The 24734-nt window shown below is 36.7% G+C and overlaps 1 protein-coding gene across 1 annotated transcript in view; it reads left to right on the top strand.

Moving 5' to 3' along the window:
- efnb1 (ephrin-B1) overlaps positions 1 to 24426 on the top strand; it is a 38743-nt gene extending 14317 nt beyond the window's left edge. Inside the window, exons 2-5 of the mRNA XM_051893958.1 lie at positions 1919 to 2196; positions 18261 to 18353; positions 18673 to 18816; positions 20529 to 24426. Of these exons, the coding sequence (XP_051749918.1) occupies positions 1919 to 2196; positions 18261 to 18353; positions 18673 to 18816; positions 20529 to 20914 (901 nt within the window). The 3' untranslated portion in view covers positions 20915 to 24426. The remainder of the gene's footprint in view (positions 1 to 1918; positions 2197 to 18260; positions 18354 to 18672; positions 18817 to 20528) is intronic.
- Positions 24427 to 24734: the final 308 nt, after the last annotated feature.

Below are 24734 nucleotides of genomic sequence, written 5' to 3'. Positions count from 1 at the left end.
TTTACATTACTTAAACATTATTTATTATTATATTAAGTTATTGCATATTATATATTTAAATTCGTATTCATTGTTTTATTTTCAATATACTTTCAAAGGTTTGGGGATCATTATATTTTTTTTTTTTTTTTTTTTTGGAGATTTGAAATGTTTTTGAAAGAAGTCTCTTATGGTCACCAAGGCTGCATATATTTGATCAAAAATACAGTAAAAACAATAAATTTGTGAAATATTACAATTTAACTGTTTTCTATTGTAATATATTTTAAAATGTAATTTATTCCTGTAATGGCAAAGCTGAACTTTCAGCATCATTACTCACATGATCCTTCAGAAATCATACTAATATGCTGATTTGGTGCTCAAGAAACATTTCTTATTATTATCAATGTTGAAAAAAGTTGTGCTGCTTAATATTTTTGTGGAAACAGTGATACATTTCTTTCAGGGTTCTTTTGATGAATAGAAAATTCAAAACTAGCATTTATTTGAAATAGAAATATTTTCTAACAGTATAAATATGTCACATTTGATCAGTTTAATGCATCCTTGCTGAATAGAAATATAAAATATTATTAATCTTACTGACTGAACGGTAGTGTTTATATATCCAATGTCAACCTTTACCGATACATTAAAAAAATCTCTAACATTGGTCGATAATTGATATGGTCGATACATGAAGACATTTTAATTGGTATTCTGAAATTTGAATTTCCATGCCACATACTATTTGTTTTTAATTTACATTTTTTAGCTATTGATGCATTTCCTCTCTACTCTTTTCAATGACAGAACTGTAAGCTATCATAACTACAGTGCGTATGTGTATATATTCTTGTTTATACAAGTCTATCTGTTCTCATTGTTTCCCTTCTTCTCATTGAGAACATAATTGTGCTTCTCAATGGCTGTAATCACTCGGTCATAATTGGATTTCCCAATCCTGTACACACCTCAGACACACACATGTGAACGCACATACAGCATGCTTTGTGAAATAGACGGAAGTCTGTGCCCCAGTAAAAGGTTTTTGTTGTTAATCCGTCTGTGAAGATGTTTTGTGCGCTCTTATGTGTGTTAAACCAGCGAACAGCCTGCAGCGAAGAGAGCATGAGAGCAAAAATAACCAGCAGAATTACATTATACAGAGACAATATTTGAGTTTTATCAGGACCATATATCAGGGAAACACAAGTTCTCTTCATGTTTTTATTTAAAGTTTTCTGTTTAAATGCCATTATTTAGTATGTGTGCATGTCTTTTTGCGTGTCTTTTGCATATGCTTTTGTAGTTTTAGGGGATTTCTGTGTATGTGTTTTTGTCTGTGCGTATGTGTATGGAGTTTTAGGGCATGTCTGTGTGTGTTTGCATTTGTTCTTGTGTGCGGTTAGCAGTAAAATGTGTTGCAATCATCTCTCATTACAGACACATACTGATGGGTGTACAGACTGTACACACACACACATACACACAAGTCAGCGTTACTGAGAATGAATCATATATTCCCTAAATGTGTGAGCAGTGTTAATCAGCACATGAACAATAAATTATAAACTCTAATAAATGAAGTGAGATGCTTCTCTTTCCCTGTCCAGTAAATCATAGTCAGCAGATTCAGCTCCATCTCTATCCAGCTCATTTCTGACTCTGCTTTTCTGTTGCTCTCTTTCTTTCATATTTGGAATTGTTTGATATTTTGAAATATGTTATTAAAAGGAAAAAAAGGAATGGTGATAGTCCCTCTGGAGCATTTTGTGGAGGATCTTGGCAGTCTGGAGGGCTATTTGAACCCAAGTTTTTCCTCTCATGATTGTAAGGTCCACAGAGATGCAGATTCTACGGAGAGTTAGTCTCAGAGAGGATTGTTTAAATGTGTTTGTGATTTTATTGTAACTTGGTATGCTTTGTGTTGCAGGTTTGTGTCTGGGAAGGGCTTGGTGATCTACCCTGAGATCGGTGACAAACTAGACATTATCTGCCCCAAAGGGGACATTGGGAGACCGTATGAGTTTTATAAACTCTACCTGGTGAGGAAAGAGCAGGCAGAGTCCTGCAGCACCATACTGGACCCCAATGTTCTGGTGACCTGCAACAAACCAGAGAAAGACATCAAATTCACCATCAAGTTCCAAGAGTTCAGTCCAAACTACATGGGACTGGAATTCAAACGCTTCACAAACTATTACATCACCTGTAAGTAACTCCAGCTTTTCTGTATTTGTCTAACCTACCTATATTTTTGCTAAAATGATTCATACAGAAATACCCCTAAAAGTTGCACATTAGAACCTTAAAGCTACTGCCCCATGGCAAAGCTGTTGTACCCCTAAACATATTGATTTACGTATATATTGAAAGTATTGATTCACTTCTAAAAATCTTTGAAGTTTACAAGCATTAATCTATTGTAATTAAAAAGGGGTTATTTGAAATATAATAGAGGTTAATGAGAAGTCCCATTTTATAAGCTGTGTTTCCATCCAAAGTTGCAAATTTAACTTGTGCTCAAAATTGAAACTTTGTATAAAACATTTGTGAATTAAGCAGCGTTTCCATTCAGTGAGTCGAAGAGAACAAAATCGTCACTTCCTGATAAACTGCCGCTAAGTTGCTGCAACAGGAGAAGCCATTTTATATAATAATTTTTATATAGCCTATAATCAGTGTTGGGGAAGGTTACTTTTTATGGAAAGTAATGCGTTGCATTACTTTTTCTCATCTCATCGGTTTGTTTGTTCTTTTTATTGGCAAATGTAAAGGCCCTTTCACACCAAAAGTGAAATGAATAAGCCTTAGGCTGAAGGAAATGCAAATAAACTAAATGCAAAAAATAAATGCAAACAAATATCTCAGCTGTACTGCAATTCTGGATCACAGAAGAATAGGACGCAGGAGATGAAAGTTCAACACTTTTACTTAAAGCAATAAAAACAAAGAAAAGATGTTTTTCTTAAGTCATTTTTAGTATTGTTGAATTGGATCATCAAAGGTCAGCAGCAAATACATTGCTTAATAAAGTGAGATTAGTAAATTTCTATTACTTAACATTAATTATTGCAGGTTTGCAAAATATTCTGAGTTTGCATTTCACTGTTTTTTATTAATTCTAAGGAATACTGAATCTGTTTTTGTGCAAGTGAGATGAGTATATGTAATAACCATCATGTTTACACACAGAGCACACAGCGCTTACCCTTGATTTCTCTCAACATGGGGACAGAAGAAGTGTCAAATAATGGGAAAACAAAATAACTTGCGTTACTTATTTGAAAAAGTAACTTTTGTTGTAAATATAAAAGTAATGCGTTATTTTACTAGTTACTTGGAAAAAGTAATCTGATTACGTAACTTGCGTTACTTGTAATGCGTCCAACACTGCCTATAATAAATTACTTGCGCCTTAGAGTGCGTGGACAAAACACAATAAACGCGGTAATGTTATCTTGGTTTCGAAGGCGGATTTGGGAACACAGTCGTGTAAGACAGTTCTGAGAGGTAATACTGAACCACTTTGAGGACAGACTGCTCAGGCATTTCAGATTCTGTGCAACAATTAGTCCGCTGGTTAGTCCAGTTATGCCGTCCCATCGCAAAGTCACATGACTTTTTTTGATGCCCATGTTTTTTTATCTGAAAATTTATCCGACCCAATTGAGCACACGTTTTTTTTATGCACATCTTTGAAATTAATGCGCATCTTGGCATTTCCATCCAGCGTGTTTTTAATTTTTATTTTTTTTATGCAAAATCCCAAAATGCGCATTAAAAATAGGTGGATGGAAACATAGCTATAGCTTGCTAAAAGTGTGTTTGGGTCAGGTTTTTACCTACTTTATGGGTTCCAAATGTCCCCAAAAGAATAGTTAAACTGGAAATCACATTGTGTGGACCAGACTATGTGATGGTTTGGGGTAGAGTTAAGGAAGAGAAAATATCATTAGCGCAATATAAAAACAGTAGAAGTCAATGGAAAGTGTGTGTGTGTGTGTGTGTGTGTGTATAATATATGGAAGCCAGTTTCTGCCTAAGAGTAAAAAATAAAACGGGTATTTGAAATAGTTTAAAATGCAGTTTACAGTTTTACAGGATACAGTTTACAACAAGTCGCAATTGTGGGTAATAAAGTCACAATTATGAGAAATAAAGCCACAATTACGACAAATAAAGTCAGAAAGGCAGGAACAGACTTCCATAGTAATGGTAGTATGTTTGTGTAAATCTGTAATGCCACAGTTAAGCTTTTGTGAGACAGTTGTACTGAAGCGCTGATTAATGATTCATTCAGAATTAAAGATTTCTAACACGTTCAGCATAAATGCATGCTAAACCCTTAGCATACAAGATGAAAACAGCAGGGAACAGCATGGTAAATGTAACACACTCCTTTTCTCTTTACCCCGCTTTCTTTTTTTAACTCTTTCCCCAAGGATGGTGGGAGGGAGAGACACTTTCAGTCAGGCATGTCTCATTGGTTGTCTTGCCTCACTGAGTTTTTGGTCTCTTGGCCATGATGCCCAGACATGTCCCATAATCCACTTCACCTCTACTGACCCATCACCACAACTACACCCCCAGAAAGCAGCAGGGCTGCTATTAGATCCAGTAAAATTCTCTCTCTCTCTCTCTCTCACACACACACACACACACACACACACACACACACACACACACACACACACACACACACACACACAGAGACTCCCTAGCAACCAGCTCCTTTATCTTGCTCTGGTAAACAGGATGAGTCTAGTTAAAATCATTTTGCTGAAATGTGTTTGTGTTCTGGGTTCAGTGGTTTTTGCTGTCTGGTCATCTTGTTTTCACTGGTCATTCGAGTTAATAACTCAGCGAGAGACTTTAGAGCGTGACAGTTTCACACGCATCCATTCGATTCTCAGCAAAAGCCTCTTCTACAATGTGTGCTATTGGTGTGTCACATTTACATTGTTTACATACAGTGAGTTCCTGAACTGATTGTATTTTGGCATAAGTATAGATGCAGTTTAATATAAAACTCCCCATTTGTGCGTTAAATGTAAGCAAGATGTTTTCAGACAACTAAACTGACCACTCAAACTGGAATCCTTTTTAAAATACACACTAAGTCAAGAAAAGCATATTGAACTAATTATGCTCTCAAAATTCCTCAGTAAAAAAGAATTTACTGTGGACATCTCCACCCGTCTTTCTTGCATTACTTGTGGTTAAAGTTTATGGTGTGTTTAATTATTACATTTATAATATTTTTGTTAGTGCTATGTTAATGAAAAGTTATTTGGTTTGATAAAGAATAGTTAGCATTTAGCTTGTGATAGTGTCTGAGCAAATAGATGCAGCTGCAGACCTCATTAATACTGACAAATCATTAGGCGTCACTGTGCCCACCCGCCTTGAACGTGTCTGTCAGGCTTTTTCAGTTGCTACAGCGTCACTCCAGGTGCTTTTTATCCATCCACGAGAATCTGCTGTTTCTCCTGTCACTATATTATACTGTTTCGGCTTGGTGTCGAGTTTCTTTCTCTCAGCCTCTGTGCCTTTCCTGTACCCTCAGTATGTTGATTTCTATGATGCTGACTATGTTTCCTTTTCCTGCAGAGCTCAACACTCACCATATCGTCATCCCACCCGCGTCGTACCCTAAAACGGCCCCTTTAATCCATTTTAGGAAGAACTGTCGAGCTCTTTGATTCTCTCTTTATAGTTCAGCTGCACCCTCCATTTCATCTTAATTTAAATCTTTCAGGACATGTTATAGTATAAATCTAAATTTAGAGATTTAATTTATTTCGAATGATCGTCTCATCTAGAAGGCTACACACGTCCAGGATTCTCAAGTCGATATGTAGACAGTGTAGTCCCTACAGAGGTTCAGAGCACTGGCTCCAGAGGCCAACCCGGCGTCTTGAAATCTCCTTGCTCCTTTCCTTTATCCATGTAACTATTTGTCAAATCGTCTCCAGTCTGTCTGCAGAGGTTCTTTGAAGCAGGCCGGGTCTGCGCTCGCGTATCTCTGTCTCAGTCTCCGAGTCGTACGTGTTAACTTTATCCTGTCAGGCTGTGCCGCAACGTTTAGCTTAAGCACTCCAGTCAGTTTTGTGTTGTTCTCTAAAAATGTTTTTTAATCATTATTTTTGTCTTGTTTTCCAGTAAAATTATCTAAACATCCTTTAAAAACATAAAGTTTGCAAAAGGGTGTAAAGTTATAAGACTTTACATTCATTTTTTTCCATTACCACATTGGCATTTTTAAAATAAATCTAACAAAATTTGTTTAAGCTTAAGGTTGAAAAGTGAGGTTTATGTTTAAAACATTTAAAAACAATTAGTCATTGGGGTAAGAAAAATATAATTCAAGATTAAATTGCTTCTCAAATCTCTAGTATTCAAGTATTTTTATTTTCAGATTCTGTCATGTAATGTCTGTTAGAGTAATGTTTACCGTAGTAAATAAAACTGTTTATTAGCATTGTTCTTTGCTCTTTTTTTAAATTATTTTAGGAGACATGAACAAGTTGGTTAGTCACTTAATTTCACAACAAATATTAACAAGCCGGTATAATTTAAATACTTTTGGTTTCAGGCTGTTTAGATTTTTATTGGAAAACAAGATAATACAGATGAAAAACATTTTTGTAGTGGCGTGCTCATTCGGGTGATAAAATTTTAACCAATTAAATAAAATATATATTTTTTATTTCTTAGGTTCTTTTGTAATCAAAATCATTTAGTCATAAATACAAAAATATGCAGTCCTTTTGACACTGCTGTCAGTCATGCGTTAAGCTATGCGAGTTTTTATTGTTTGGGTATTTTTCTATGTCTGGGCTGGGGTCAGTAAGTCTGTGTTTGGTCAGATTCTGTGTCTGTTTCTAATTGTGAAGAGAGATTCTGAGAATTCACTGTCTTTTATTTTATTCCAGTACAGTTTAATTCCAGTATGTCTTCCAGAAAGACACTGGGCTGATCATGTCACCCAGGATTGAAATGGATCCTGGGTCATTGTTTGAGGGCAGCTTTAGAACCTGAATTCAATTCCGAACCTGTTGGATGAGAGTGATTTGAACTCTTGTGATTCAGACATTAACTTTAGAAGCATTTCTAAAGGATGTCTGCATTTTAGCAACTCTGATCATGATATTTACTTTGACAGAGACCAGCTCTGACCCTGCAAAATTTTTTTTATTGATTTAGAAACCAAACCACACCAACCATTTGCTCATTCATCAAAATTTTACCTCCATAAACAGATCTTGCTGAAAGATATCAAATTGTCAAAAAATCTGTGTCTGTGTGTACAGTATGTATGTGTTTAAGAAGTTGATTCGAAAAGCATGACAATGGAAACAGTACCGTCATACAGTCATGGGAGCGCTAAACATGATGGAAAGAGAAAGAGAAAAAAGTGAGGGATGGAAAGTGAAAAAATGGTGAGCAGTCACAAGATTTTGCGATTATCACTGCATGAAATGCACGTAATGACCAGATGAGGAGGAATGTGTGGCTGCTAAAAAGGCTCTAATGGTTTATGCAATGTTTTCAGGATTAAGGGAGTTAAAAAGTGCTAAATTAAGGGTTGTTTAGGGTCAGCTTCTCTTTCGTGTGGCTGTCGAGAGTGTGTGTGTGAGAGAGAGCAAGTATGTGTTCGGTTCTGTGTGTATTTTTGTGTTAAGGCTGTGTCAGCAACATATGATTCTGATTTCAGACAGTCCAGCTTTGAAGTAATTCTGACCAAACCGCTGCACCAGAATGATGAGTGTGTGTGTTGTGTGTGTGGGTCTTTGTGTAACCTCTCACCATAACCGTCTCTCAGGCCACAGCTGAAGTATGAAAATGAGTGGCTTCATTTCGCTGTGGTCGCTCTGGGGTGAGAGAGGTCAAATATCACATCGAGCTGTATGTGTATGTGTGTGTTAGATGCCTAATTTAAACTACCCCTTTAACATGCACAAAAACTAAGAGCAATCGGTTGGTTTTAGCCGCATTTGTAATGTGAGAAGAATATGGCTCCTATTGCAAAGGGCTATTGAATAACAATCCAATATCCACCCAGCCTGATATATTCTGCTCTCCGAAATGTTTAACCCGCTATTGCAAGCAGAAGTCTAAAGTATGTTGTAAGTTTTAATGTTAAACATAAAGTTATGCTAGATTGTTACACTTTACCATAGTAAAATAGTTTAAAAGGATTGATCTTTGCTGTGTATTTTTAGTATTCTGACAGGCACAAATTGGATATTCACTCAATTTCACAAAAAATACTAACAAATATCATTTAACAAATATATTAAATATTAAAAAAGACATCTTTAGTTCATTTGCTTCAATTGTTGCAGTGTTGCCTTAAAGCAATTTTTTTATTTTTATTTTAGTAACACCTTGGATGGTTGGGGCCACATCATACATTTATGTGTTTATTACTTATTCTCCTGAGGTCCACTTACATTTTTTTTGTATGTTTTTAAAGTTTTAATATAATAAAATTTAATTTGTATTAATATTTAAAATGGAGTCTTTTTTTTGTTGCTGTGTCATTAAGACTCGAGTGGGTTGCAAAGCATATATATATATATATATATATATATATATATATATATATATATATTTATAACTTTAAATTTTTTAAAGGCATCTTGACAAACTTAAAGGGTTAGTTCACCCAAAAATGAAAATTCTGTCATTAATTACTCACCCTCGTGCCGTTTTACACCCATAAGACCTTCGCTGATCTTCGGAACGCAAATTAAGATATTTTTGTTTAAATCCGATGGCTCCGTGAGGCCTACATAGGGAGCAATGACATTTCCTCTCTCAAGATCCATAAAGGTACTAAAAACATATTTAAATCAGTTCATGTGAGTACAGTGGTTCAATATTAATATTATAAAGCGACGAGAATATTTTGGTGCGCCAAAAAAAACAAAATAACGACTTATTTAGTGATGGCCGATTTCAAAACACTGCTTCAGGAAGATTCGGAGCGTTATGAATCAGTGTGTCGAATCATGATTCGGATCGCGTGTCAAACCGCCAAACTGCTGAAATCACGTGACTTTGGCGCTCCGAACTGTGGATTCGACACGCTGATTCATTATGCTCCGAAGCTTCCTGAAGCAGTGTTTTGAAATCGGCCATCACTAAATAATTTGTTATTTTGTTTTTTTTGGTGCACCAAAAATATTCTCATCGCTTATAATATTAATATTGAACCACTGTACTCACATGAACTGATTTAAATATGTTTTTAGTACATTAATGGATCTTAAGAGAGGAAATGTCATTGCTCCCTATGTAGGCCTCACGGAGCCATCGGATTTAAACAAAAATATCTCAATATGCGAAGATTAACGAATGTCTTACGGGTCTGGAATGGCATGAGCGTGAGTAATAAATGACAGAATTTTCATTTTTGGGTGAACTAACCCTTTAACCTCAGGTGCCTGTTTCTAATGTTGGGATCTTCTGTAGGAAAGATCTTCTATTCTGCAGAGTGGCGGGTGCTATACACCACCAGGAACAGCACAAGGTTTGGCAGACTTTCCCACATTTTACTCTTATCATTAGGTATTCTGGTGTTTGGAATAATAGTATCTATCCTGCTTCCTCTGTGTTACCTCACCATGACTGAGAGGGCCAAGTTTCAAAACTCTAAATAGGCATTGTTGATGTGCAAATGTGAGGTCAACTAAATAATAAACTGCTTTTTAAATTACAGTGAGCACTTATTGTAAACATTTATTCTGAATACTTCATAAACAAGAGTAACACACAAACACACTGTCTGAATCTGTGGTGCCTTGCAGACAAACAGTGGCTGAATATTCAGTTCTGTGCTTGTGGTATATCTGACCTCTTTGGCAAGTACTAGTACAAAAAGACATAGTCAGCTAAACAACTTTTTCTCCCCTTTGAGGCAGAAGCGAATGAGAGCGAAAAGGAAAGATACTGAGAAAGAAAGCAATACAAGACAGGGAGTTCATCTTTCTTTGTCTTATGGGACATCGAGCACCAGGTGCACCAAACCGAGCAAGATTTCTGCTGTGTGTGTGTGATATCACTCTGTCTTATGATCAGTGCGTGTATAGATGTGGTTGCTGTAGTAATGGTCACTGTTGCTGTAGTGATGCCCATGCGGATGTCCCAGTGGGCGATGAAGGTCAGTGATGCATGATGGGTCACACTACCCATGGAGTTAATGCACATAATGAGTGTTTGTCTGGGTGTGTGTTAGACACAGATCGAGTGTGTGAGCCAAATCAGAACAGAGACTAATTGACGTTTAATTACATTCCCATTGTGCACAGCCTCTGTTCTCTCTCTAACACACTCAGGTTAAAATATGACAAGGGCAAGCAGGTCTTCAAGGTCAGGATCTGAATGAAACGTGCTCCTGTACTTGTTGAATTCTGGGAGATCTGGATTACTGCTGTTGAGAACACACACATACAATCTTGCTTTCCCCTATGCTTCATTAATCACAAAATGCTTTACCCAGAAATGCTTTTAATATAGTCTGAATTTAATAGGCATAATGGTTTGTGCTGGTGTTTTGAAATGGTCTAATTTGCAAGAACACAGATAGCCATCTTCGATCAGTAACAGAATGTGCTGGTCATTTTCTTCACTTACAGGTAATTTGAGTGAATGGGTGGCAGTGTTTACGTAAGAAAGAAAGAAAGAAAGAAAGAAAAAGAAAGAAAGAGAAAGAAAGAGGCAAGTTACTAACAAAGAAATGTAAAGAAAGAAACAGGAAGTAAGGGAGGAAGTCATGGACAGAAAGAAAGAAACGAGCAGGAAGGAAAGAAACAAAGAAACATGAGGAAGAAAGGAAAGAAGGAAAGAAAGAAAGAAAGAAAGAAGCAGGAAGGAAACAAAGAAAGAAACATGAAGGAAAGAAATAAAGACGAAAACAGGAAGAAAGGAAACGGAAAGAAGGAAGGAAGGAAAGAAAGAAGGAAGGAAACAAAGAAGGAAACAGGAAGGAAGGAAACAAAGAAGGAAACAGAAAGAAAACAAAGAAAGTAACAGGATGGAAGGAAACAGAAAGGAAGAAGGAAGGAAAGAAAGGAAGGAAACAAAGAAAGAAAGAAGCAGGAATGAAGGAAGAAAGAAGGAAGGAAACAAAGAAAGAAACAGGAAGAAAGGAAATGGAAAGAAACAGGAAAGAAGGAAGGAAACAGAAAGAAACATGAAGGAAGAAAGGAATATATTAACAGAAAGAAACAAACAAACAAAGAGGGAGGAAATAAAGAAGAATAAAGAATAAATAAAGAAATAAAGAACTGGAAGGGGAAAAATGAAGAAAGAGGACGAGGAAACAGAAATGTGAAGAAAGAAAGAAATAAACAGAAAGAAGGGATCAAATAAACAAAAAAAAAAAAAACAAGCAGGAAGAAAGAAAGAAAAAAGAAACAAACTGAAAGAAAGGAGTGGTTACATGATAGAAGTGTTGAATTCCATCAGTCCAGTGATCCATGCAGAGAGAGAGAGAGAGAGAGGGGGAACAGCAGGCCGAGCCTCCTCTTGTTTCATTCCTCCCTTCCTCAAACCTCATGAGTGTGTTGGTTCATTTTGAAGGATTTTCTACTGGAACAATATAGGCTTTGTTGAAGATAACAAACAGTGACCCCTAAAACACACACACACACACCATTATGATGTGCCCACTCAAACAAACACACTCTCCCTGAACCTGTTGGCAGAGATGAGAAATTTATGGGGGGTTTTTTTGTATTCACATTGAGCACTTCTGTCTGTACGTGGATATAGAAGCACAGGGAAGTCGGTGAGGTTGGATGGTTATTGCATTTTAATTTTCTTCCACAACACACACACACACACACACACGCTCCCAATGAGCTGCTCGTCCTGCGGATTTAAAGGTCGGCCGTTATGCGACTGCTGGAGCAGTGCAGCGATCTGATTGGATGAGCTTTTGGAAGCAAAAGAAGATCTAATCTAGCTGTGTCTGATCTGATGAGTTGTGTACATGTGTGTGTTTGTGTGTGTGAGTGTGTGTTGGAGTGACCTGTCACTGGCTCTCTGTGTTATGTCGACTGCATTAGAATGAACACTGACCCAAATCTCACAGACAAACACACATGCTCACCCACCAAAAGATTGAAAACCTTTAGCAGCTACATTATATACTGTCTGCCTCGCACAAAGCTGTTTTTCAGATCTTTCTGTTGAGCGCAGTGGTCTTTTCCCCGAAGGTTCAGCCCGGAGCTGTTGGCTACTGCGGCTAACTCACTCAGCGAGGCGTCTTTTCCTTCTGCTCTTTGTTTCAGTTACTCATCAATCAGAGACTCGAGGGAAACAGCACTGGGCTCTGCCGACTGAAACGTAAAATGTTACAGCTTAAAAATATTCGTTTTGAAAGCCTGACTCAGCAGTGGTTATGAACATTTTAAGTGTGCTCATTGAGGTTTGGACTCTCTCGTTCTGTGAGACATGATGGGAGAAGTTCAGCTCAATCAGGGGCTGTTGTGTTGATTTAACAGCTGGATGATCATATTCGAAAATATGCTACAAAAACCCGAGACATGCAGCTGAATATTCAACGCTTTCTTTGAAACTGAACTATTCTTCAGACCTCTCTTTAGAAACTTCAATATTTTGGAAAATAGGGAGATTGACTATGATTTTCCAAATATCGTAAGCCACTGTTTGGAATTATTTTTTATTATTAATATTATGAGTAATGATAATCATCATAATGATGAAATTCCATACTATGATTTAAAAGTCTTAATGATAATAAAAAAATAAATAATAATAATAATAATAATAATAATAATAATAATAACATTATTACAACAACAACTATTATTATTATTATTTCTTCCTTCTCGTTTCCTCTTACCATTTGAATTTTTGCTCTAGTTGCTTGTTACTGATGCTATCTATCTTATTCTATTTTATTTATAGTTATATATATATGTTCTGTCCATTATTTTTAATATATGAGTCAGTGACGTATAAGGATTTTCGACAAGCCAATTTTAAAATACAAAAAATAATAATATCTATTGCAATTGTTCAAACATTAAGAATGTAGTGTACACATAAATTCATATTAAAATTTTAAATTAAGTGATTTTAGTTTTTTTTTTATCTAGATGAATTGGCCATAGCCTTAAATGTCATATGGTGCGACTGTGATTTATCTTAAAATTAATTCATTTCCTTAACATGCTTAACATTTTTTTTTACAAGTTCTTAGTAATTAAAGTCTTTAGAAACAAAGTATTTGCAGTTCGTTTGAGATTCTGTAAAGAATGACCTTATATTTTTGTTCTATAACTTCAGAGTTGCCTTCTTAATGTAGTTAACAGACTTATTTTTCCTGTAAATCACGTAAAACCAATAAAAATGTTTTAAAAATACCATTCACTTAAGCATACTGTATCAGTGATTCATATTACAGCCACAGAAATTAGATATTTTATTTTTAATTTAATAGTTATTGTTATTATTGGTCACACCACATGACATGAAGACCTTAAATTTCTTTAAAAATCTATTTAAAGAGATCAATAAACAGTCAGTTTTATAAAAAAAAAAATTGATTTAAACCAGATTTTATTAAAATTTCACAGAATTTTCATGAACACAAATTTTATAAACATTTTTTATATTAAAAAAAAATCACATCGCAAACATAGGTGCACCATTTCATTTAAGTTGACTTTCATTTAAGTTGAAATTAATTAATTCTTTAATTCATCAAGGACACAATAGGCTTAAATTGATCAAAAGTGACAGTAAAGACATTTATAATTTTACACAAGATTCTATTTCAAATAAATGCTGTTGTTTTGAACTTTCTATTCATCAAAGAATCCTAGCAAATAAAATATATCACAGTTTCCACAAAAATATGAACATTGATAATAATCAGAAATGTTTCTTGAGCAGCATATCAGCATATTAGAATGATTTCTGAAGAATCATGTGACACTGAAGACTGAAGTAATGATGCTGAAAATTCAGCTTTGATCACAGGAGTAAATTTCAGTTTACTATTTATTCACATAGAAAACAGATATTACTAACATTTCACTCTGCTCCTAGCAAGGTGTAACTCCATTCTTGCTGCAGTGTCAGAATTAACACGCTTGGCAGTGGCATCTGGTAAAATAGATTGAAATAGTTATAAATAAATAAACAATAAATGACTAATAAATGCATAATTATTACCAAACTAAACTACAAACCAAATTACATGCTCTAAACAATTTTGTTTTACATTTTTCTCATATTGTACAATACAAACATAAACTGTCTGAAATATTTTTATAAAATGAAAAATGACCCAAATTGCATAAAAATCTATTCCAAAATGATACTAAAATAAAGTACTTTATGTAAATAAATTATCAATTGAATATAAAAGCAGAGAAACTGGCAATCTAGGACATATACCTATCATGGAAAACACTCTGCAGTGGTCGCACCACATGATATTTTCAAATTCAGTCAAAATTTACAGGCACAGAATTTAAACAAGACAAGCTAGCTTCCCACAAAAGGTCACTATGAACTTTGTAATAAAAGTATATATTTGCAGAAATAACTTAATATTAATAGTTTTTTTGAGGTCATACCATATGATATCCAAATGTGGGAACTACATACCAGCCGTTAAAAAGGTTATTTTTTTCCAAATTTAAGACAGAGTTACACACCTGTTCGCTGCTTCCATGGGTCCTTCGCAAATTGGCATATGATGCAACTTCCTGTCTTTGAATGGATTTCAACATGAAAATCCCAAAGTGGTGTTTTTTTATGGTCGCACCACATGATATTTCGTAAAATGGACATCATCGGACAGTTTGTTTGTATATTATGATAGAAATAGAAATACGAATGCTTTGCAATTTTGTACAGTATTACAAAACACGTTGGACATCATGCCAAATAGTGCAGAAAATGAATTTGAATAAATTTAGAGTAATTTCAAAGACATTTCCAAAACAGAAGTTATGGTCGGACGTTCGCACCACATGATATTTCGACACTTTAAATAACAGAAATTTGCAAATAACTAATGTTTTTTTGAAAAGTTAAAGTAAGTACATGCACAGGAGAGGTACTACATATATATGGTATCTTTTTATGCATTTAAACCTAATTTTAACTGAAACAAATGCAACCGGACAGAAAATGTAGGCGTCACATCATTGACCCATATATATATATATTATTTCCTGTCATTCAGTTGCACTATGTACACAAAATTTCACTCAAAATGGCCCATATATCAGCCATTTAAACAGCGTGGCGGATGCGGATATATTGGTCTATCACTATTTTTAATAACTCACTGCAAAACTATGAGATGAAAATGCTTTAATAATACTGTTTTTCTACTTCAGGGATTGTGTGTGTGTGTTTGAGAAAAGATGAGGCAGGCATGAGATGGCTCCATGGTGGCAGAAGAATGAGCATACAGCTACAAACAAACACTGATACACACACAGAAAGCACACCCACGCTATATGTCAGTCAATAAGAGATGCTAACTGGGCCAACACTATATTTATTGTGACAAGACTGAATATTTCATTCTCTCTCTCTCTCACACACACACACACACACACATATACACAAACACAGAGGCAGATGGTAAATCCCCAGCCCCTTCACATTTTTTTAATGTGTGTTTACACCTTGTTTTAAATCTAAATCACGTTAATCTCCCAGCATGGTCATTGGGGATTTGTGTATTTGTGTGTTGTGTTTACGGTATATTCTTTTTAGAATTACCTGCTGTGTTCTCAGTAATAATTTTGCACTTCTTGGAATTCAGTTCGACATGAGTCTGACTAGAAATGAAGAGTCTAACTCCATCCATGCAGACATTTCGTTTTTTTAGTGCACAGAGGCAGGAAACTATTAAGACCAAAATGTTCTGACCAGTTAAAATCCAGCAGTGATGTAGTGACAACAGAATGTGGCCGCAAAAATGCTTCATAGCCAATCCATCCCATTGCTAACAGTACACAGGGTGGGATTACCCTGCCTGTCTGGAATGTCTGTTATGTTTTAGCCTGGAGTGAGAGTGTGCTGGAGTCAGGATGGTGTGTGTGTTTGTGTGTAGAGCAGCACCGTGTGATGCTATTCCGTGGTTGGCACGGTGACAGGTTGGCATGGCGCTACCGTAAGGAGACTGGCACTCTGCCTACTGCCATACATCTCAATCTGCATGACATCATAGCAGCTCCTAGCAACCACACACATCACCCCTCCCCCATACACGCCCACAAAGGACCATTCACAATCACGGTGCCCTGGCCTTTCTCCCTCACTGGAGACTCTCGCAGATCTTTCCTAACAAGGATCCATACTGCTGCTCTAAACTTTCATAAAGCCAATACTACTAAGAAGAAAAAAAAAAAGTGATGGTAGTGTTGAAATGGAAAGGATTTTAGAAAGTCAGTATTCTTGGGTTCCAGACTAAAAAAACAAAACAAATAAATTACAAGGGAGTCAAACATTTTTAGGGAATTACATAATTAAAAGAGCCAACTGACTGATGTTTTTTGGGTTTTTTAAGCGACAAATCACAGAATCTGTCAGTAATGCAGTCACCCGATTGTATGTGTTCCATTCTGTTTTGTTAGAATATTTATGTCTGTTTGGAAAAACATGTCATCTACAAAACTCTTTTGTCAATATGTATCTTTAATTACAAGTAATGGTTCATGGTTCATTTCAAATCAGACATAACTGAAAAAATGATTTACAGTTCAGTGAGGGAGTCCACTGCAATATCCGTAATGACTCTCAAAGATTCACTCAGAGCTAGTGATTCTGATTCATTCTGCTGACTCAAGCAAGATCTTTTATGACAGACTTATTAAAGCGAACTGGTTCATAAGAGTTATTTGTTTTTTAAAACGGATATTACGGTTTGCTCAGATGTATTTTGTCATTTTTGACTGTCGTAAGTGGCAACTATATTTTAAATTATCTCAACTTTCTTTTCTTTTTTGCATTTTCGACCTGATTTGCTGTTCCATTTAAAGGAAATTAAAACTTAAACGCACATGATATATTGCTGTTAGCTTTAGAATGTTTAGCTGAACAAGTACATAAAATACTCGTAGTGCACTACGCCTTACTCTGTTATTCGGTGCGAATATACAGTACACTATTACTACAAAATGCATGAATGTGTGAAATGGGACGAACCTTTTCTTTTTATATTATTCTTTGATTAAGTTTAGCAATAAAACAGGAAATGCTTCCAAATTAAAATGATTGTCTTGTTTGTTTGAACTGTAAAAACATTTTTGACAGTTCAGGAAAAAACATTCCTAATTTGAAAGTGACAAAACCAGTGAGGACTCATCATAGTCTGTGTGATGGCTGTGCATTTTAGTGAATATTTTCTTATCTTACCTGGTTTGTAGTTCCTCATTAGTGCTAACACATACACACATGCACTCTCAGCACTTCTCACTCACACCTCTTAATGAGCACAAACTAATGGAAGCTAATAATGTGTATGTGTGTGCACGTGAACTTGTGTGTGAGTGTAATTGGGGGTTAAATTGAATGATGGTGGATCACCTGCTGTGACAATATCGGTTTATTTAACTACATAATGGGAGTGTGTGTTTGTGCATTTTGTATAAATGCGTGTGTCTCCGTTTTAAAGCGAACTCACTTTCTCAAACTTATCTCTTTCTCAGACACAGAGCAGAGACGCAAAAGGGCCCTTAAGTACACTGTGGCATATTTTAGGCTTCGATCATTCGAACTCACAAGGAATCGTTGAGGCTTCTGGGCCTACGCAAGAAAAAGAGAAAATTCATACACATGGCTTTTCTTACTGCATAGCTGTGTGTGTGTGTGTGTGTGTGTGTGTGTGTGTGTGTGTGTTTGTGCATTCCCATGGGATCAGATTACTATCATAGGGACTAGTAACAGGAGAATACACTGGAGCTTTTTTCATCTTGTCCATATTCTGAGACACACACACAAACGTTAGTTTGTTTTTGGATGTTTCTAAGGTAATATTAGGTTGCAACGTCTGATTTAAGGGCAGAATGAGCATTTCCTTAGCCAAAGACTGTGTGTATATGTGTGTTTGCATGTGCTTGTGTTTTGCGTGTGATTTATAGAGGTAAATTAGGGTTTCCTTTTCCTGCTTTGGTTTGCAGCAAGAACTCCAATCAAAAGTCCTATAAATCTAAACCTAATTCGCCCCAACAATCACAAAACCCCTCTCTGTCTCTCTTTCTCTCCAGCAACTTCTAATGGAACGCAGGAAGGGTTGGAAAACAGAGAAGGTGGGGTTTGTAGCACGAGATCCATGAAGATCATCATGAAAGTGGGCCAAGGTGAGTCAACTTACACAGACACTCACACAGTCACACACACACCTTCTTTATCTTCAGCATGTCCAAAGGTAAAGTAATTTAAGCCCCATTTGGTGAATGATTAAGTCAGCTGACTCATTAACTGCCAATTAGGTTGCAGTTGAACATGATCCAAGCAAGTTAGTTTCTGTCTTTAGGATTTGTACTCTAAGGCACCCGTCTCATCAGCAGAAATTTCAAAATCTAAAGGAATACATTCAAACATATGTTGTACTGAAATTGATTTCCTTGAATGTTTTTTTTGTTCTTAATTTGTTCTGTATGTGATTGTATGTTTCAGATCCAAATGCACCAGATCCAGATTTAACAGACCTCCCAGACAGGGACCAGGACAATGAGATCAATGACCCCACAACCAGCCCTTCCCGCAAGATAGACCAAGGCCAAGACGGAGATGGCAACGGATCCAGAATGCCCGGCAGAGGTGAGGAAACACAAATCATCTGTGTTTACGCCAGCTGGTTTGGGAACATGATGGTGTTTTCCTACAAATGACATTGGATATTCAGAGACAAACTGATCTAAGTTCAGCAGTGAAGATCTACCACAGTAAATTTTACCAAGAAAACCAGCAGATGAAATACAGCAATGCAGAGCTACTGCCTCCCTCAGGCAGCTGTGTGTGTGCAAGAGAGAGAGACAGGAGTTAATGTAGCATGTCTTTATCACGTCCTAGCAGCCATTAACCTACGGGAGGTCTAAACTTCATTAGGAGAGAAAGAAAGAGAGAAACAGAGAGACAGAATCATTAAGAAATAACAGAGGGACCCATGCTGCATCTCTGCAGTGAACACACCACACAGATTCTTGAGGTCAGATTCTTCTGCTCTGAGAGGACACTCAGACATTAACTGCTATTACATCTTCTCAAAATCGGATAGTCTGTGGGTTATCTGAACAACTAGTCGACTAATTGGTATAATTAAGTTAGGTTCAGGATCCCCTGATTCCATTCGGACATGCTTACATAAGATTTTCAAAAACAGCTAGACAAACAAAATAAACCAGAGGGTTTCATGGCAGTATATTAATACAAATAAATGCAGCCTTGGTAAGCATTAAAGGACTTCTTTCAAAAACAAACAAAAATCATACTGACCCCAAACTTTTGAATGGTTGTATAGATATTTAACCTTGCTAATGCTGGGTACACACTAAAAGATTTTTAAAATCTTATAAGAGACCACAAACATGAGGACAAAAAAAAAAATATCTTAGATTTAACCGTTTTGCTCCTATAGTGTGTGGTGTGCCGTGATGTCTCTAGAGACTTCAGAATAAACATGGCGGACGATAGGCAGGAAGAAATTGCGGAGATAGTGTTTGAAATGATTTTGACAGAGAATTCACGGGAAAAAAAAAAAGTTGTGGAGATGGCGGGAACATGGTCTTTACTTTGTGCTGCGCCATGACTGTGTTTGTTATGCTTCCGTCTTCTGTCAGCTTGCTTTTTGATTGGATATTGTTTCGTTTTACATGATAATTCCCTGCACCACAGGAAAATCTGATAAGATAATCTGTAGAACCATCAAGATAATCGGGACATTACCTAGGATTGTCGGAAGGGAAGAAATCGGCCCAAAATCAGCCCAATTATCTTGTGGTGTTTACCCAGCATAAGGATGACTAGATTGTGAACCATCCCTACTATTAAACTATGTATTCTGCTTAAATTTTGTTTGTAAGCCACTGAAATACACAGCTAAAACTCTTTATGGCTAGTTTGCAGTGCTAACAATTTTGTACATGCTGGACTACCATTTGGAAGGATTATTCCAGTCTGGGTGTGTGTTGTTTAGCTTCATACTGCTGTTAAATATACTTGACAACATGGATTTTATTGTCGAGCAAAAATTTGTATTCGTACTGCCTATTTAGCTGCAGGAGTCATCGGAACAGCTACCGGGGCAACAATAAACGCAGCAACAGTTTTATTTACTTTAATAGGAGCTCTTTGCCAATGCTAACAAACACAAAGGTTTGTTTCTACAGCCATTGTTGGTTATCTTTACCTCAGACAACAGAGAGCGACTCTAAACACTGATAATCAGAGCTTGCGTTGCTAACATCATCCTCAACAATGAAAAATAAAAACGACTGTGCACCATTCATAATGTCTTTCTTTTTTCCTCTCAGGCACGAGAAACCAGGATAACGGTCCCGGTTCAGTAGAAGGGATTTTTGGCTCTAAACCGGCTCTTTTTGCTGCAATCGGAGCCGGCTGTGTCATCTTCCTCCTCATCATCATCATCCTCATCGTCTTGCTCCTCAAGCTTCGCAAGAGAACCCGCAAGCACTCGCAGCCCAGGGGCGGGACTGCCCTGTCACTCAGCACTCTAGCCACGCCCAAAGGAGCGGCCCAGGCTGGCTCAGAACCGAGTGACATCATCATCCCCCTGCGGACAACAGAGAATAACTACTGTCCACACTATGAAAAAGTGAGTGGAGACTATGGGCACCCCGTCTACATAGTGCAGGAAATGCCACCCCAGAGCCCCGCCAATATCTACTACAAAGTCTGAGAGAACGAGAGCGAAGCAACCGCAATAAGAACTTGTTTTTGTAAGGTATTCTGACTCTTTTTTTCATTACCTAACCCCGTCTGCTCCGTGTGTGAGAGGATGGAGAGGGAGAAGTGGAAAGGAGGAATGAAAAAGACTACATGGATGATATTCCTCTCAGATTTCCTTCCCTCCGTCCCTTTTCCGAACACTACACTGTGTGTATGTGTGTGTGCCGGCCGCTCTCGATGTGCGTGAAATGGTAGAAAACCACCCCAAGTTGCGTGGCACTCAGGCACAGACTTCACTGCTGAAGAACAGCCGACAACCAATCACAGAGGGACACTAGAGTGACATCACAAAGCAGGAAGCTCTCATTCGTGTGTGTTTTTTGTACCTTTACATCTCTTCGCTTAGTTTTTGTCTCTTTTTCCTCTCACACTCCATGACAGTGTTTTGTTTTTATCAGTATCAACCCGATTCTTGCAGCTTTCACAGTGTCTCGCTCAAAGAAATGTCTTAAGCACTGTTACGAATGCCGATCTCTTTTTCACACACTCTGTATGTCCTCTCATCTCATTTCCTAGCGTCTCTCCAGACATTCATTCATTTTACATGCTGTAGAGGCAATTGAACAAAAACACACACTCACACTCATACACACACTTTGGTGTTCACCGGTCAGTAACAAACAGCCTCTTGGTGGAAAAGTGAGTGAGTGAAATAGGGAATTTAATATGTAAACACCAGTGTCAGACCTTCCAGAACTCCCAGTCTGCTCTTTGTTCAGTTAAGAAACATTTCAGTTGAAATCCTCTCTCCTCTCAGCCGAACACAAGTAGATATTTGCTATCTGTTGTCAGTGATGCGTGAAGTGCTAATATTTGTATTTTGCCATTATTATTTTTTTTCTTATTCTGTTTCCCAAAGGTTAGTAGGTCAAAAAAAAATAATCTTTAGGGATTTGCCTCTACACCATGAGCCTATGACCTCTTTCAGTCACAAAACATGCTAATGCGTATCTTTGCATAATTTAGTTCACTAACATGTCTTTTTTTGTGTGTATAATTCATGTCTCGCTGTTTGGATGTAGACATGGACTCTAACCAGTATGACCGTGTGTATGTAGAGTCCCATGCAGAAGCCAAAAATCCATCGACATACAGAACATGTGAAATTATGCCTTCACCTCTCCTTCCTCTCAGATATGCACATAAATTATCCCTGTTTGCATACAAACACGTACAGAAAAAAAAAAAAAAACATAATCATCTACGAATCCTGGAAAATCTAGTGCTAGATCTATTTTTATATGGACTGCACGTGAAATGATAAACGGTAAACAGTGGCGGCAGGTGTGTTTACGCCTATGCTAATTTAAAATTAGCAGCATTTGCATCTGGCCTCCAGCGCAGCCAATCAGAGGAAGCCCAATATTTCTCTGTAGCTTTCTCGTAAAATAGATTTTTGAAATTATATTTCGTTTAAGATTTATTGCTGTTGTTTTTTGTTGTCGTTTCCTCTTAATTTAGTTTCTAAGGCCCGAGATTATGTAAATAATGTATGTTGGGAAAAAATGTTGAATATAAAGTTCCATTTTATTATAGACCCTGTTAATTAAAATATAATTAGGATTTTTGAAAATGCAAAAGCTTTTGTAAATAGTTCTTTTTTGGAAAAAAGACATTTTGTAAGTAAAATGTTTCCTGTCTCATGGTTTTCTCTTTTATTTTAAATTGTTTTTTCGTTTCGGTTGGTTTTGATTAAGGAGACTTAGAGGTCCCTGTAGAACGGGTTTTTAAAGGTCAGCCTAAAGCAGCAAAAAGACATGTAAGTCCCTTCACATACACACACACACACACTTTATCCTCCCTTTTACACAAGGGAATGATGGTATTTTTGTTTTATTTTGTTTCAATTTTACAAATGTTGTGATGGAATCAGGTCAAATATTCCATGACATGGTTCAAGGAGGAGGAAAAGAGGAGAGAGAGTTATTACTCAAGAAATGCTTAAACACACACACTTACTGACTGACCCACCAACCAGTCATTCTTATAGCACACAATATACATACAGTATATATAAACACCATTAGATACAGGGCAAGCACCAGCAAACTACATTAACAAAACTAAACCAGCAACAGCTTGTGCAACTAAACTGAATATTTATGTATGTTTGTCTGTGGTTTATGGCAGATCAGTTCTATACAATTGACATTAGAAGAGCACTTTTTGAAATTCATGGCTTTATTTTTACAATTGAAATGCAGGGGTGCACTGACCGCACCAGTCAGCTTGTGAAAGTACTAGTCGAAGTATCACACTGCAAAAAAAAAAAAAAAATCCCAGTACAAATACCTAAATATCTCTAAAAAAAAAAAAGAGAGATGGATTTTCTTTGTTTCAGAGAAATATAACAGATTTGAGTGAGGTTCATTCTTAAAAGAAGAAGAAAAAAAAAAAAGAATTCAGTCGTCAATATTTAAATATTTTTACTGGAAAAAAAGACAGTAAGGATTTTTTTTTTTTCTTTCAGTGAATTAAAAGGTTATCCCAATTTTGGCATCTCTGTACATTATTTAACAGCAAAAGCTGTGAATAGTTTGTGTAGTTTTACAGATCAGTGCTGCTGTAGTGGGATCTTATTTAGTGACTGACTGTCTTTAGCTGCAGGCTTTTTGCAGCTTAGCTTACACATTTGGTTCGCGGCACTCTTAACAGCTGTAAGGCATACACTTCCTTTGACGTTTGTCTGTACCACAACAATAGAGTGAAGAAAAGTCAGCCATCTTGTTTATCAGAATAGACTTGAGGCTTTGATTCCTCTCTAATGCTGCAGTCAGACCCCTGTGATGTTGTGTGGATCTTTCAGACATCTGCTAATAACATTTCTCCCAGTGAAGTTGACTTATTTGAGGTGAACTTATTCAAAACTCAAGTACTCACGCAAACATACGCACACACTCTCATACACACCCAACCCCCTATCCTCTGCGGCAAAGAGACAGATTGGTGGTGACTTTTAACCCTGTAAGGATTATCACAATATTATGAGAGAGACAAATCTAATGAGAAAACCTTTTCTCTGGCCTAGATCCATCCCCATTACACACAGTTCATCCACTCTTTCACAAAATTTACTTGTTCATAGAGCGGGTCAATGCAGTGCTGAGGCCTTAGGCCAACCGCGACTCCCACAAAAAATGTTCACAAAAAAGCTTGTGCTGCACAATGTTTCCTCCTGCTGTTGCTGATTTTTTTATTATTATTATTCAGTGAACTACATTATTATTGTTATAATTTTCTTTTACTAAGATTTTGTTGCAGATTTCAGTATTATTGATTTAAGTTTTGATGTATGTGTTGGCAGTGCTGACGCCCCTGTGGCAACAGCGTTTTTTTGTTTTGTTTTTTTTTTGGGTAGAATTCACACAGTGTCCTCAGAGTTCCCCGATATATGACACTAAAGCCAAGTCTCAGCCCTCAGAAAGCGTTTTAAAAGGATAAATAAAGTTTTTTCCTATGGAAGCTGCTTGTCTCTTGTGTTTCTGACTGCTTGTCTGTGTGAGAGACACAATGAGAGAGAATGAATGAATTTCAAGTGTTTGCATGAGTGTTTGCAGCAGTCACTTTCTGTCCGATGTACTCATGCTATATGTCAGTTTTTCTATCTTGAATACACACAAACACAAACTGTGCTGCTTTTTCAAACATAACAAGCTGTCTCAGCGAGTGACGTTCTCTGTGTCACAAATATTTCATAATGCCTCTGGGTATCTGTCCCCGGCCACTCAAGACTCGCACACAAACACTCTTGTTTGACTTCAGCGCATTAA

Source organism: Ctenopharyngodon idella, chromosome 5, assembly GCF_019924925.1.
Source record: "Ctenopharyngodon idella isolate HZGC_01 chromosome 5, HZGC01, whole genome shotgun sequence".
Lineage (NCBI taxonomy): Eukaryota > Metazoa > Chordata > Actinopteri > Cypriniformes > Xenocyprididae > Ctenopharyngodon > Ctenopharyngodon idella.
This window is presented reverse-complemented; position numbering and strand designations above follow the sequence as displayed.